Consider the following 15,031-nt stretch of genomic DNA (forward strand, 5'->3'; position numbering starts at 1 on the left):
GTTTCGGGTTCTTGGTGGAGGATCGATGGGGAATTGAAGAACAAAGAATTGGGATGTGAATATAGAATGGAAATCAAGTTATATTAGATGAAAGAAGAGAACCCAACCAAAGCTGCAAACCGTGCCCGGAAGCCGAGTAGCTCTTGGATTAGATTCGGATCGAGTTTCTGCCCCTCGGATGATATCAGGTCTGTTTGAAAATCATTTGAATTAATTGTAACTATTCCTTAGAAACCCTGACTTGCCTGAACCATGGGCTGTCTGTATCGGGCCTACGGTCGTTGGAATCGGTCAAGATAACTGGAAAGTATGAATCATTATTAACGGAATGCAAATTACACGATCAAGGAAAACATGACCGTTCTTGATTAAACCTAGGTCAATAGGTAGTTCTTGATCTCTCATTTATTCAGCCTGAATCTTCTAGAATCGAAGATCGGCCGACCTGGCATTGGGTATTGAGGGGGACTTGAGAGGGCAGTCACGACCCCCCGTTTAAGCCGCGCGCTTGCCGAGTATTTCTGCACGTATTTCATAGCCTCAGGGCAAGGTTCCTGAGTCACATACATCTCGAATTGGTCGAACCTGACACTGACGACGTGCTCTTACCATATTTGACTAATATCTTCTGTCGGCGTTCGTTAAACAACCACGCTCACCACCTCAGTTGCCGGATATTTACTCAATGAATTGTAGCACTATGGATCTAGGCATTAGAAATAATCTTGTTGCGCCAAAAGAGCCCGTTCAAGGCCACCACTGGCTGCCAGAAACTGACGGCCAGTCTTCGATTATCACACCTGACTTGTATGCAAGGCAAAATGAGCTGACAATCGACAGTCTTCAGTTCGACTGGGATCTTTTGTCCAGGCTAGACGCGGGTATTGATTCCACATTAGTTGAATTGGAACCTGGACAGCTAGTTAAAACCGCGGAGTTGCGAGAATGTCTGTTCCGTGCCATCATTCCCACTGCAGAAAAGTGGCAGTTACCGGCCGCGTCATTACAACTTTTACAGCAAGTTTGCAAAATATCCAAACGAGAAGATTTAATGATGGAGTGTATCTCGCGGCAACACTTCCTAAAGACGCAACAGCCCTGGAAGTTGGAAGTCCCCGCATTACGCAGCGACCACGATGCAGACTGCCGTCAATACCGAAGGCAGGTGGAGGCGTTTCGCCGGTGTCGTTTAAGAGACCATGGCTTGCCGCTGCATCCCGCTGATACCGAACGAGGGGAAGGGCTCGAGTTTCCTGCGTCACTAATCCAGAGGGATAAAGAACGAGTGGATGGCATCGGGGCCGAAGGCTTGAGGGTGACGAAAGTCACATTATTGTATCTCCAAGAAACCCTGACGCTGAATTGGGAAGACGACATCCGGCAAGACTTTCTCAAAGAACCACCAATTTACCAAGACGTAAGGAGAATGCGGGTGATCTTTTATATTGAAGAGCTAACGCCGTGCATAGATCGGGGCCACTGAACATTTAACCCCCCCGCTGAGTCCCTTGATCGCAGCATTACCAGACCCTTTTACGCCTGATCTTGAAGTTTGCCAAGTGCCCGAGCTCTCTGACTCCGAGTCCCGACTTAGTGAGGACATCAAAAAGGCTGAAGGCAAGATTTTCGAATCCGAAATCGAGTTTTGGGAGGGTGTGATAGCAACAGATACCACGCCGGCGGGAGACGATGATATCGACATATCGACAGTGATAAAATGGGGAGATTTCAACTCTCCCGCCTCGCCGACCTCCCCTACACCGGTTTCTAGAGATCTCAAGGTCGATGTTCCCCTCCTTCCATGGAGTGACAATAATGATGGCTTGCCAAGATCGGGGGCTTTCGTTTCTAACGAACTGGCCGCTGCAAAAGAATTAGTAGTGAGCAGTGATACGATGTCCGGTTCCGATGGCCCAACTGGTCAACTTGTCACCCTCTTTCAGGAGGGCGCAACTAAGGTGATGAGAAGCGCGGAACAGGAAAAGCTCCAGCCGCTCTACGCTAAGGCTAGGGTGTCGGTACCAGTCTTGGACTTCTCAGTTCCCATTCCTGAATGGGAACAGGGGATCTGGGAAACTTCGGAGATGTTCCGATACATTCAAGATAATACAGACGTGGACTGGCGAGGTCCTAAGTGGCCACACAACAGAAATGTGGAACAAAGGATGATATGGACACCTGTGGCTCATATGAAGGACAAAACGCTCACAGTAGAGAAGATTGAGGTTCACGCCGATGATCTCGAGTTGTTTCTAGAGCGGGATCGCAACGATGAGGTTCTCACGAGCGTCGATTACATCCACAAAGAATCAGGCTTAGCCAATTTCCGCATCCCAAACGCCGAACAGGACGGTGTCGATTGCCTGGAACCGCTTGGCTTGGTGGAGAGGAAAGCATTAGAAGTGCCTCAAGATAGGTCCAAGAAGGAAGGTGTACCGCTCGTACAACAGCCGACCCGGGACTTGGATGAGGGCCTGTCGGCGGTTGCTCGGACCACGGTTCGGGACCCTGAGGACTTGACTTTGCTCGTCAGCAAAAGAAAACGGCTTATCGACGAAGCGGCGGACCGAAAACTATCCAACAACGAGCGAAAATGCGGGCTCGCCACTCCTCTCAGTATTTCAGCTACGGATATGGTCGATACGGCCCTGGTTCCGTCCACGAATGTCCTGCGGGGTTTCATGAACGAATACACGGATTTCGGTCCCCTTGTCGACAACTTTTGTGACATGAACTTCCCCAAGAAGCCAAAGCTTACCCACAGTCCTTTCTTTGGGCCACCCGAAATAGCGCCAGCATCCTCCAAAGCAAAAGAGGAAGAAGCGGCAAGGCTCATGCCCCCTCCCCCTAAACCCGTTCCTGCACTTGCTCCGCCCATCAACCCACCACAGTCAGTCCACCGCGCCATCGTGTCCTCCACTGTTTCCCAGCCTTTCATACAACACGTCAAGGCTTTCCTCCCGGCCGTCGAGCTGATACCTCGGATCTACGAAAAACACCGTCCACCGGGCTGGACACCCGGTATGCCTTCCCCAAACCTTGACGAAGCCGACTTCGTCGTGACCCCATCCACCGGGATCCTCCTCACGACGATGGTCCAGCTGCGCCAAAAGGCGCCACCTTCTGCTGGCGTCTACAGTACTGCCACCAGCACCAACGCTGCTATGGCCGCCAAACCTCACAATTTACCTGGCTTTTATCGGATCATTGAAAACGTCGCGGCCCGCCATGAGCGTCTCCTCGTGCTCGTCTCGGAAAGTAACAAACATAGCGAGACCGCTAGCCCGCTCTCTCAATCCGACGCCCGCTCCTTGACCGAGTTCCAGGGGCTTGTGGCTGGGATTCCTGGTATCGTGCAGCTTGTGTACGTTGGGGGTGGAGTGGAGACGCTGGCAAAGTGGGTGGCGGCGGTAGTGTGCGAGTATCATGCAAGCGAAGGGGAAGAGGTGGCGCGGAAAGTGAGCGAGATGTTGTTGCCAGTGGAGACATCTTGGGAGGTGTTTCTAAGAAGGGCGGGGATGAATGCCTGTGCGGCGCAGGTAGTGCTGGGGACATTAAAGGTCCCGGCAGGTATACCGGCTGTCGGGTGCGGGGACGGGGGTGTGTTTGGGTTGCCGCGGTTTGTGATGATGTCGAGGGAGGAGAGGGTCGAGTTGTTTGCACAGATGCTAGGGGGTCGGAAAGTTCTTGATCGGGTTAGCGATGTTCTCGACGGACCTTGGGAGAACTAAGCTACCGGGACTTAAGACGGAAAGGATTGGGGATAGATGTACCCTGAGAACGTGTGGGCAAGGACGTACGGGCGCGTGCTTCGTAACACACTCCTTGCTTGTATCTAGGCTTTGCTTCAGCCACTAGTCAGCACGAAACTTGGTAACATATAGACATGATCTAAACCACCTGATTCAATATGTTCGGACTTACCGATCTGAGATGGAAGTAATTTGCACGCTTGGTGTGAACAGCCACAGATATGGGTACAAGAGTACAAGACTCATGGGTATGATTCGCCATCATCAGAACCACGAGTTTCTCTACCTAACGGAGATGATTGCGTAGTTCCCAAGCTCCAAATCTTGAGGCTCGTCTCCCTGATGACAACGCGGGTTTTAAGGTTGCCACGTCGCACTGGGCTTAGGCTTTCCTCCGAGCTAGAGACACTCGGGCTCCCGGAGCTATTGTCGGAGCCACTATCGTCCGCATCATCTTCACTGTCATCATCACCGTCGCTCCCGCTCCCACCCCTACTCCCGTTGCTATCGCTACCACTGCCGCTACTCCTACTATCACTGCTGCTGCTACTATCGCTGCTGTCATCATCATCCTCATCATCCACAAAAGTCCACGCACCCGAGCAGGTCGCCATCACCGACCCACTAAGATGCATAGCCGTTGCTCCCACCGCAGAATCGTGCGCTTCCCAGTCCCAAGACGGCTTAACAGCGCCCTCCTGATTTCCCACCCCCTGCCAAACCACCACCCCCCCTTTCTTCGTCCCCGCCCATACTTCAAACCCGCCTGCCCCCTCACTCCCCGGAAACACATCACAACTCAGTCGCTGGTTCGTCGTCCCATCCCTCCCTTCCAAAGTCCCAAGCAACCGATGCGTGCCCCGCAAATCGTACACCAACAGCCCCTTTGCCCCCCGCTCGTTAACCACGAGATACCGCCCACATGGCGACCACGCCGTTTGCATGATGCCACGCCCGCCAATACCAGCCTCCCGCGCCGCGTCGGCGACACTCCAGGTCGCGACGCACTCCCCGCTGCGCACGAGGTCATACAACCCGAGGTTCCGCGTCCACGTCCCCGCTGCTAATAATCCCCAGCCGCTGCCATCCTCCCCGCTAGGCTGCGCGGCCAAGGCAGATACCGTCCCGCGCATACCCACCCCGCCTCCCTTGGCGAGGTGGCGCGTGGATGGGATGGTGGGAATGGTGAGGAGGGGGTCGGGGACGAGGGAATCGGGGCGGGAGACGTCGAAGAGGGCTATGCGGTTGGTGGTGCCGGCGATGAAGTGGGTGCCTGGGGCCGGCCAGAGGAGGGAGGCGATGGGGAGGTAGGCTTCGGTTTCGTGTTTGATGAGGCGAAAACTTGCGAGAGGTGGGGGTTGGAGGAGGAGGTGGTGGTGGTGGTGGCGAAAGCCATCGTCGATATCAACATCGTCACCGTCGTTATCGGCCCCATGCGTGATGCTGGTTGATGGGGAAGGGGGTGAAGGGGGGAAGGCATGGTGGAGGTGGATTGGATGATCGGTGCTCGCGGTCAGGAAGGTTTGAGTTGATGGATGCTCTAAAGCAAAGTAGGGGCAAGGAGCGATGGCGCTGGTCGGTTCTGGGAGGGCCAGAGTGCTATGAGGAACGAGTTCCACGGGGGAGGATCGTGGTTCAAGCAGGGACTCTGGCAATACAAAGGTGCAGATGCGGTTAGAAAAGGAGGAGGTGAAGAGAGTTGTCCCATCGGCGGACCTGTGAGAAGTAAGTCGGAGCTCGGGACGACTCGGAAGTCGGGGCGCAACTTACCACTGAACGCTCTTGAAGAACGAATCGCGGACCCGAACGTCGTTCTTTGGGGGTATCGACCCGTTAGGGTTGGTGGTCGATGCCACGAGGTTGGCTGAGAGTGAGCTCATCTCAGGGGGTTCCAGGCGATGAAGGCATCAAGGCATTCGCTCTTAACTGTATTGTGTATGGTTGGCGGCCCTCGTCGTGGTTGTCAAAAAAAAGATGCACGTTGCAAGATGTGAAATAACGTCGATGCTGCTTGCAGCTTTGATAAGTACTCTAGCATACAGATTGTGTGGGAAGGTACCTGAAAAAGATCCGCAGGATGAGGCCTGAACGGACCCACACGCTAACGTTAAGCCAACGCTCTGGCCCAGTCTGCCGCAGGGGTGCCTGCGGCCCCATCCGCTCGGCAGTGGGGACTGGGGAGCTCCGAGTGACCTTCAAGCTGCAGGTCCACGACCCTCCATCATCAACTGACAACGCGTCAGCCCAACAACGACTTCGAGACTCCGGCCTCAAGTCGGGTTTCATCATAATTCCCATCTCGGAAGACAATTTGCGATCGCCTTCGATCAATGTATAACCCTATAAATCCGTCAACATCCGCGTAGCGTCTCCCTCACTTGTCAAAATGGACGCTTTGATTAGCACCGGCCGCTGCGAGGAGCTTCGCGACCTCAGCGTGGTGAACCTCATCGTGTCAATGTGCGACTCGCCCAACGACGCGCAGTTATCGCAATGCTAACCCGCCGCAGTCTTCTCGTAATTGGAATGCTTATCAGCTACCTCCCCCAACACGTACGCATCATCAAGCGCCGCACCTCCGAGGGCATCTCGCCCTACTTTGTCCTGCTCGGCACCACATCCGCGACCTCGGCGTTTGCCAATATCCTCCTTCTCCCGAAGTCTCGTCAGGATGTTGCCTGTTGTAAGGAGCTCGAGGCATTCCACTGCGTGGCCGGTTTGCTTGGGATTGCTCAGCTCGGCGTGCAGTGGATATGCTTTACCTTCATGTAAGTACCTTGCTGGCCGGAGAGCGTCTTGGCACCGAAGCTAACCTGGACCGAAATAGCTTCGTCCTCTTTCTCGTATTCTTTCGATACGGTTCCAATAACGACGACGATGACCACGCCGACGCCGACGATGAACAAGACACGGGAGTTGAGCGTCCACGGTGGCAGACTGCGCTGGTCGTTGCGTCACTGACGCTGCTGCACGGCCTGGCTGTCATTGTTATCACGGGAATCTTGTCGACTCTGGCGAAGGAACATCTCCCTACCTGGGCTAACACCCTCGGTGTCATGGCTGCGATTCTTGCTGCTGTGCAATACATACCGCAGATTTGGACAACATACAATTTGAAGCATGTCGGCAGTCTGAGCATCCCCATGATGTGTATACAGACTCCCGGCGGCTTCGTATTTGCGGCCAGCCTCTTTGCTCGGCTCGGCTGGGCTGGCTGGAGCTCTTGGGGTATCTTCGTTTTGACCGCCACGATGCAGGGTGTCTTGCTCAGTATGGCAATCTACTACGAGGTCCAGGCCCACGCTAGCAGTACCGATCCCTCGAAGCCGCAAACAAACGGACTCAACCACGGCACAACCCGCCATACGTCTGATGCGCGCTCTAACTTGCAGACAATCCTCGATCGTCAAGACAGCGGCGCAGCGACGGATACCACCCCGCTCTTGAGAAGCGGTGGAGGTGGAGATTCTCACCAGAGTTACGACACAAATCGGCGTTAAAGGGGCTATAAAAGGGTTGGACATATGCGTAACTTAAATCTATCCTCCGTATTGATTTATTCTTGGCCAAAGTTCTCTTTGTTTTACCTGCATTCAGCGCAGAACTGTCAAGTTGCCTATTCCGCTCATGTCTGCTCATTGGGATCGGATGACATGACAGGGGTTGCCGTGGAGTTGAAACGCCCAAGCGAGGTTATGTGGTGACATTCGAGGTCAGCGACAGATGTGGCAGTTCGAGGGGTATCAGAGGTTCTGCATGGCATCGTATGTTTTAGCCCAGGTGAGCGAGGCGTCTTTTTATTCGTGCTCAACGAGCTAACGCCTTCTGAGCAGATGGAGATCCCGATATTCAAAATTCTCACAGCATATTGTCTTGAATACCCATTGCCGTGACATCGAGCTCCTCTTGATCTGTTCGTTTTGATAATAGGACGGAGTTTCCCAACCAACAAAAGAAATCACCGATAACCCGTATCCACCATCAACCTCCTTGATTCCCAACCCTCTTGAACGCTCATATCCTAAACCGCATTTCTTTGGGCGGGGTGTCAACGCGGCGCCTAGATGCGCACGGTCGTAGTCTGTCACACCGTACCATAAACTGCAGCCGCAGCCACAATCGTCCGATCGCAACCCTCGGCAGTAAAAACAACCCGCAATCAGCGCTTTAGCAGGATGGCTGGAAAAAGCGGTCTTCAGGCACTCAGTGACCCCTTATTGTCTATCTGGGCTGTCAGGGGGTGCTTGGCTTGTTAGGCAAAATAGTTACTCGGAGCTTCACCTCTTGTTCAACGAATGGCGACAAACTTCAAACACCTCTGGATAAAGTTTTCAGCCGCCAACGCCCACGGAACGGGTTTGCCGGACATTTTCTGATCCAAACAAAAAATACTCTCCGGCTAGGACCCTTGTGTTTGCAGGGGCTCCAGCTCCCGTGCGGAAAGTTGCGGCTCGCAGAACCGATCTACACGCTGGAACACCATAGACTCTCCTTCGGGTTCATGCGAACGATTTAACCGCCACATTCAACTAGTACCCCTGGTCACCACTTCGATTCTTGCTCGGGCATTTCAGCCACACCTACGCAAAGGAGGCGTCTCTCCGTCTACCTAGCCGTGAGTGAGTGGGAGCCGCATTTCAAACCGCTTCGACCGGCTCACCCCAGCTTCTGTCGATCAAGCCCACCGTGCGGCGAGTGATGTGCCGGGGAATATGCATGTGTCTGGGGCTTTCCAGGCCACTTTCTTATAATCACAAGAATTGTGGTTCTCGTCGTCGTCCTAGAGCCTTGACTGAACTTTTTGGTGTTCTTTGCTGTTTACGGTTTTTATCCTCACTCGTGATGTCCATTGCGCATACTACCTGTCAACTTGGCTTGTACCGCTCTAGCAAAGGCCCAGCATATTGACTGCACGTTACTTACATCGAACGCCAACAGGCTTGGCCTCGCGATGCCGTTACAAGAGTTGCAGCACACCGAAATCATGGCGTTATTCAAGAGACAGCAAAATAGGGCGCCGTGTCCGGGTGGGAACGGGACCACAATAGGCAGCGTTCAAGAATTCACCACCCTCTGCAACACGGCACTTGATGGAGACGTTCTCATGCAACTCCCCGCCTTCGACTTTACGACCTGCGTCGACATTTGCTCCTCCTCTCACCCGAAATGTGACGGCGCAACTTTCTCGGGAGGACAATGCATGTTGATGGCAAACATACGCCGACAGAGCCAGCGGCGTCGAAGAACAAGAGACTCCGCCATCGCTTCATTCCCCAACGCCAGCTCGAACTGCGTAACGCTGGGCGGTTCCCAGCGAGCGCTAGGGACCAACTTCACCACTATGTGCGGGTTCATTATCAATGGCAGCGATATCGGCCAGAACTTTGCGCCCACCTTCCAGGACTGCCTGGGCCAGTGTGCAGCCACGCGGGGCTGCGCGGCCGTCTCGTATGACCCGAGCCTGAATCTGGGCTTCAAAAACTGCTACCTCAAGACCAACATCGCAAACCCAAACACCATCGCGGCCGACCGCCGCACCGACTCAGCCTTGGTGGCTGCCGCAGCGGCGGATCCGGCGTCTTCCTCTCCTCCTCCTCCACCCACCTCCACCAGCAGCCCTTCACCAGCACCACCACCACCACCTCCGAGTTCCAGCAGTGGTGGAGGAGGTGTGTTCTTCACCCCACCACCAGGGGCTACCACAAACCCGGCACCCCCTCCAACAACAACACCACCACCAGTCTCCGTGTCTATCTCCGCCACTACCGTTCTAGTCACCGCGCCAGCACCCTCAGAGATCTCGGAGGAATCATCACCCATTCCATCCTCTCTCTCCCTCCCATCACCCTCCGAGTCCACTCCATCCGCAACATCCACGACCTCTACGACCTCCACACCCCCCGTACTAAACACAATCCCCTTCATCTTCCCCATCCCCACCCCCAGTCCCAGCGATAGCACCGCACCCGACGCCTCTGGAAGTAACAGCAACACCGCTGGGACCGATACCTCCAACATGGCATGGGTCGCCGCGCCCGTGGTCGGCGGTGTCGCAGCCATCGCACTAGTCGCCGTATCCTTTATCATGCTCAGGCGACGACGGCGCGGGAACGGAGGGCAGGAGAAACGAAAAGCCTACCGTGGGGGGAGCGGCGGAGAACAGGGGTATTGGGCGGGTTTGATGGCGGCTTGTTTGCCGAGTTTGGGGAAGAGCAACAGGATGAAGGAGAGCCAGCGGTCGCGGGATGCTGCTGGTGTAGGGAGAGGAAGAGGACAAAGCAGAGCGGGGAATTTTGCGCAAGTGGAAGCTTTAGGAAGGAGGAGTATGGATGTTAGGGGTAGTGTGGTGGGGTTTATGACGGGGCGGCCGATGGGAATGGAGCGGTTGGAGGATATTGAAGAGGGAGAGGGGAGGACGAGTGGTGAGATGAAGAATGGTGGAGGTGCCAGTCGAGGCGAAGGTGTGGGACCGAAGGGGAATGGCAGGACGACGGAGTTGAGGGCGAGTTATAACGGGCTGGGACAGAATAAGTGGCCGCAGTGAGTTAAGGGGTAGTGATCTCTGGGCCGTGTAAGTGGGAGTCGTGTAAGTGGGAAAGGTGATGCAGAGGGTTAGGGTTCATGTTGTGGAATTGTAACTTGCTGTGTAAGTTTTGGAGCTTGTGATTTGCGGGCATGGAGTTGGAAGCGAGCTATGAAATTGAAACATTGACTTGACCTTTATCCCCTTCGCTTCGTCAGATGCGACATAGTAACAACTTGTCCGATTCATCATGACTGATGCTCTCCGGAAGCTGTCCCGGTGTTCCTCCCCCGCAGCGCCGAGGTTCAGATGCAGGGACCGCCGAAAGCGAGTTTCAGGGGGGGGCGTGCTTGCGCTGAGAACCCGATTGGCCCGCGTCTGGCGTGGGTGCTGGATGCGTCATGCCGGCGAGGTTCAACTTCCACATCTCCCGGAGACGTCTCGTACGGACAACACTTCTTAGGTGGAGGTTATGGGTTGAGGAAGATAATAAACGGATCATTTTTTAGTTCGGCTTTCTTCTCTTCCTTGTTTCTTCCCAATTTCTCTTCCATTTCCCCTTAATCCAGTCCACGTCCTCGAGTGGGAAATCCGGGGGCCCGCTCTGGTCGCTTATGTATCAGGGAGTCAGGGTTAGGTACAGCAGCCGTGAGGGTTCGCCACTTTCGACGTTCTCAACCCGAGACAACCTCCGCCGTAGCGCATTGCGAACCTCGCGCCTCATCATCCCGGACCCATCCCCATATCGTATCCGTCCCAATGGCTATCACGCGCGCCCCAACCGTCCACGACGACGATGAGCCGGGCGACTACCCCTCGCAGCCGTCTCAGCCGTCGCAGCCGTTGCAACACCAAGGCCCTCCCCCACCGACTCACCCCGCTCACCCCCCCAACACCCTGCACCAGCGCTCCCTCTCCGAGGCCTCGACAGTGAGCCTTGACATCGAGGCATGGACCGTCTCAGCGCTCGAATCGCTTAGCATTGCGCCCATCGCGCGCGGGACCGGGTCCGCCCTGTCCATTCCACTTGACGGTGCTGCTGCTCCGGTTTCGGGGGGCCGCAAAGGTGGTGATGGAGCGGTCGGTGAGGACGCGCATCATGCGGGCGCGGGCATGACGCTGCGCGGTGTTGTGTTTGATAGCAACGCGGATACCTATGGGGCGAACATCGTGCCCCCGCGCCGGCCCCCTTCTCGTCGCGATAGCATGCGCAAGCGTGATGCGCTGCTTAAGGGCAAGGAGGGGAGCCGGCAGCGGCGTCGGTGGGAGAATGGTAGGGCTCCATTTTCCATTCTGATATGGGAATAATGCGTCACAAGATTCTTACTTTTCTTCTTCTCCTACTTTTCTTCTCTAACATTTCTCCCCCCACAGACCGCCTCCTCCACGTTCCCAACGTCGTCCCGCCTCAGCCCTCTGACTGGGAAATCCACCCCACCCACCGCGTCCTCCCAACTGTGCCCTACCAGCTAGCCCAATATTGGGACAAAGGTCTACGCGAGCAGCATCTCCGCCGGACTAGCGATGGTACCCGCCGTCGTGGAGGCAAGGCTGCCCAGACGTCGTCGCCAGGCACCGCAGACCCCGAGCTCGGTCACGTCCCGCGTGACCTGCGCAACACAGCCAAGCGCACGCCCGCTGTCAAGTCCTGGTTGCGCGCTCTGGAAGAGCCAGTGCGTGCGTTTGTTGTTGAGCGTGGTTTGGCTGCCCCCCTTGCCGCTACTGCTGCTGCTGCTGCTGCGGCCGACCATGCGGCCGACGATAACAACAACGCCGCCAACAACAGCAGCAGTGACGAGACGGATCCGGACGACGAAGAGATCGTGTTTGTGGGCCGGCGCGGGCTGCGCACGCGTGACGGGAAGCCGCCACAAGCAGCGTGCCGGTTCAAGATGGCGCAACGACAGGTAGCTGGGCGGGCTGGGGAGGAAGAGGTGGGAATGGTGCTGGAAATGGGTGAGGATGATGGGAGGGGCGGAAGTGGGAATAGCGGCGGGGCTTTCAAGTATGTTTTCTTTTCACTCTCACCACTTCCCCTCTTTCTTCCATAACTTATTCTTGTCTTATTCCCACATCCTTCTAACATTTCCCAGACGCTGGCTCACGCACTCCATCTCGGATTATTATGGCCTCGACTCCAAGTCCGCATTAGTCGGGAACCCAGCCCGTCGCGTTATTTACGTTGGCGTGAAGCCTAATCCTAGGCCAAAGACGAAGCAACAACACGCGGCAGCTGGGGTTCACCATCACCAGTCACACACCAGCGAGCTTGGCAGACTGCCCGCCTTACCACCGCCTTTGTGGGAAATGTTTTAAGCTTAAAACTCCCGACTAGTTCTGGGTTTGAATAGCAATTGGGTGAAGTGTTAATAATTAGATCAAACACAAGCGGTTTACATGGCATTGGGCATGATATACGAGGGCACACCCCGGTTTTGGGGTATGCTTATTCTATTCTCCTCTCATGGAACAGACGGGCAAAGGAGCCATCGGTTGCTCCGGTTGGTTCTCTGGGCTTGTCTAGTCTGTTTTTTTCTTCTTGGTTTTTTCCTTCAGTTGCATTACGTTTCAGCTTTCAGGACGAGACGCCAACTCCGGGAGGCATAGCGTTAAAAGACATATTGAAACGTGTGTTTTAGTCTTGTTTACTTGGGCCAAAGACTTGGTTGGAGGGCGGCCGACCTGAAGCTTGTGGCTACCGTTTCTCATCTGGGTTGTGAACGCCAGTGTTCAGTGACCTGCACGAAGGGGCATAATTCCAGCTGACTTTAACACAATGCGGACTACCGTTGATAGGGCACTGAAGAAACCGCACTCTCACTCCCGCGTTAGCGGTTACTGAGATTCCCAGCAGATCTATACATCTGGAGTTTTCCAACCGCTACGTTCCTGTCCAACAATACGCTGCTCCTATTGCTAACCCCACCCCTCCTCATCCGCCCCCTTTCCACAAACCAGTTCCCCAGGCCTCACCTGTATCGGGTTAACCAGCTCTTAAGCTGCAACACCAAGAGCCGAGTTGAACGCATCAGCCGCAGCCTGACCGGTAGCCGCCGAAGCAGCCGACGCAGCCTGCTTGCAAGCCTGCACCGTCTCATCAGCCGCCTTGCACGAGCTCGCCAGCTGCGAGCACGTAAAGTCGGCGATGACCCCAATCTTGAGGGCAGAACCGTGGTTGAAGCTGGACTTATCAACATTCTGGAAGCTGGCTTCCTTGCGCCCATCAAGGCCCTCAGCGAACTGAATCGCCGGGTTGCTGCAGTCACCAAAGTCAAGAGCGCCAGCCTGGCGACGCGACAGCGACGAGCGGCGGACACGCTTGACCGCGCTGGCGGCCTTGCACTCGGCCTCCTGGGCCTCGCACTGGGCCGTGCCGCCCTCGATCTGGCCCGAGTTGGCGGCGTTCGCGCAGGCGTTCTTTTGGACGGAGCATGACCGCTGGAGGGCCGCGTTGGCGGTCGTGAAAGTTGCGCCGTTGACGGAGAAGGGGCGGTCGGAGCCGGCGGTGCTTTCAACCGCGGGCGCGACACCCCCGAGGGAGCCGGTGAAAGCTTGCACGTTGACGGTGCCGGTGGCGGCGGTGCTGGCGGAAGCGTCGGCGGCTCCGGCAGTGGCGTTTGCGGCGGGGGCTGCGCAGGCTTTGTATGAATGTTAATCCTCCTAGTCTTTTTTTCCGCTCAGGGTTAGGTGTGAACATACCATCACCAGCAGCAGCACCAGCGTTAGCACCAGCGCCAGCTCCGGCGGCACTACCAGCGGCGACATTGGCCACAGCGGCCTTGATATCGGCCTCGGTGGTGGCCGGCGTAAGAAGGTTCAAAGTGAAGATGCAGCCGTTGGCATCGTTGGCATCGTCGCAAGTGTTGCCTGCGGCGGTTGGGTCGCCAATCTAGGTAGTCTGGGGTCAGTATTATCCCGGAGCTCTTAATAGCTTCGACGTGACTAGTGTACCACCGTCTAACTCACCTCGCCAGGGGGGAACGTAGCGCTGTTCAACGCGAGCAGAGGGTCGGCGCCGATCGAAGCCAGAGATTTGGCAACCTCCAGCTCGATGTCCGCATTGCCAGCGGCCTCGGCAGAGGCGGGATCCTGGTGCTGCTGGATGTTGGCAATCTCAGGGTTCACCGCAGTCTCGTTGCAAAGCACGCTGGCAAGACCGACGGAGCCCGTGTTCCGTTCCAAAGCGCGGAACAGGATAGCTTGGGCCTGGGCGTCAACATCGCCGGCCGCCTTCGCGTTGGTGAAGGCTTGGTCGGCAATGATCTGCTGCAGGCAGTCCAAGTTGGCGACATTGGGAGCACCCTCCGCCGCCGCCTTGTTTCCAAGCAGGGCGAAAACGGTGTCCTGAATCTCCAAGGGGTTGTTGAGTTGCAGAGCAGTGTTGACAGCACGCAGGATGGGCTCGTGCGAATGTTCCTGAGGAACCTCGCGCTTCGAGACCTTCCGCGTGTAGAGGCTAATCTCGCGGGCTGAGGCGAGACCCGCGAGGGTAATCAACGCAGTTTCATACTTCATGATGTCGTGGTCTTGTGAGACGTATGGATCGATATTTTAAGTAATAAAAATGAAGCGTGAGATAAATAAGGCCCGGCCTAACGAAGAAATGAATAAAAACCAAATGAGTGTCGAAAAGAACAAAGTTCACAGAACTGTAAAGAACGGAATGAAGATGGAAGAAGCGTTGGTGAGAAAGCAAGGACGCCACATCAGTCCATGGGATAACCAGAGGCTTATATGCAGCTTCAGAGGCTGCCCC

At 55.6% G+C, this 15,031-nt stretch overlaps 6 protein-coding genes across 6 annotated transcripts; 4 read left to right on the forward strand and 2 right to left on the reverse strand.

Moving 5' to 3' along the window:
• Positions 1 to 700: 700 nt before the first annotated feature.
• Positions 701 to 3,731, forward strand: C8A04DRAFT_11421 (uncharacterized protein; the record flags this gene model as incomplete). Its single annotated transcript, XM_062776968.1, has 2 exons — positions 701 to 1,417; positions 1,470 to 3,731. The coding sequence occupies 2 exons, from the start codon at positions 701 to 703 to the stop codon at positions 3,729 to 3,731; spliced, it is 2,979 nt and encodes a 992-aa protein (XP_062637932.1).
• Positions 3,732 to 3,994: 263 nt separating this feature from the next.
• On the reverse strand, positions 3,995 to 5,632 carry C8A04DRAFT_36555 (WD40-repeat-containing domain protein; the record flags this gene model as incomplete). The annotated part of the gene is made up of 2 exons (XM_062783565.1): positions 3,995 to 5,468; positions 5,523 to 5,632. 2 exons carry the CDS (start codon positions 5,630 to 5,632, stop codon positions 3,995 to 3,997), a joined length of 1,584 nt encoding a protein of 527 aa, XP_062637933.1.
• A 506-nt stretch (positions 5,633 to 6,138) lies between these two features.
• Positions 6,139 to 7,252, forward strand: C8A04DRAFT_27751 (uncharacterized protein; the record flags this gene model as incomplete). The annotated part of the gene is made up of 3 exons (XM_062780399.1): positions 6,139 to 6,212; positions 6,263 to 6,520; positions 6,580 to 7,252. 3 exons carry the CDS (start codon positions 6,139 to 6,141, stop codon positions 7,250 to 7,252), a joined length of 1,005 nt encoding a protein of 334 aa, XP_062637934.1.
• A 1,484-nt stretch (positions 7,253 to 8,736) lies between these two features.
• Positions 8,737 to 10,296, forward strand: C8A04DRAFT_11363 (uncharacterized protein; the record flags this gene model as incomplete). The annotated part of the gene is made up of 3 exons (XM_062776939.1): positions 8,737 to 9,492; positions 9,550 to 9,928; positions 10,025 to 10,296. The coding sequence occupies 3 exons, from the start codon at positions 8,737 to 8,739 to the stop codon at positions 10,294 to 10,296; spliced, it is 1,407 nt and encodes a 468-aa protein (XP_062637935.1).
• Positions 10,297 to 11,034: 738 nt separating this feature from the next.
• C8A04DRAFT_11356 (R3H-associated N-terminal domain-containing protein) lies at positions 11,035 to 12,591 on the forward strand (the record flags this gene model as incomplete). The annotated part of the gene is made up of 3 exons (XM_062776936.1): positions 11,035 to 11,548; positions 11,650 to 12,280; positions 12,369 to 12,591. 3 exons carry the CDS (start codon positions 11,035 to 11,037, stop codon positions 12,589 to 12,591), a joined length of 1,368 nt encoding a protein of 455 aa, XP_062637936.1.
• Positions 12,592 to 13,269: 678 nt separating this feature from the next.
• C8A04DRAFT_27754 (uncharacterized protein) lies at positions 13,270 to 14,790 on the reverse strand (the record flags this gene model as incomplete). The annotated part of the gene is made up of 3 exons (XM_062780400.1): positions 13,270 to 13,913; positions 13,975 to 14,164; positions 14,242 to 14,790. 3 exons carry the CDS (start codon positions 14,788 to 14,790, stop codon positions 13,270 to 13,272), a joined length of 1,383 nt encoding a protein of 460 aa, XP_062637937.1.
• Positions 14,791 to 15,031: the final 241 nt, after the last annotated feature.

This window comes from Dichotomopilus funicola (genome assembly GCF_033296635.1).
Source record: "Dichotomopilus funicola strain CBS 141.50 unplaced genomic scaffold C8A04scaffold_23, whole genome shotgun sequence".
In the NCBI taxonomy this organism is placed as follows: domain Eukaryota; kingdom Fungi; phylum Ascomycota; class Sordariomycetes; order Sordariales; family Chaetomiaceae; genus Dichotomopilus; species Dichotomopilus funicola.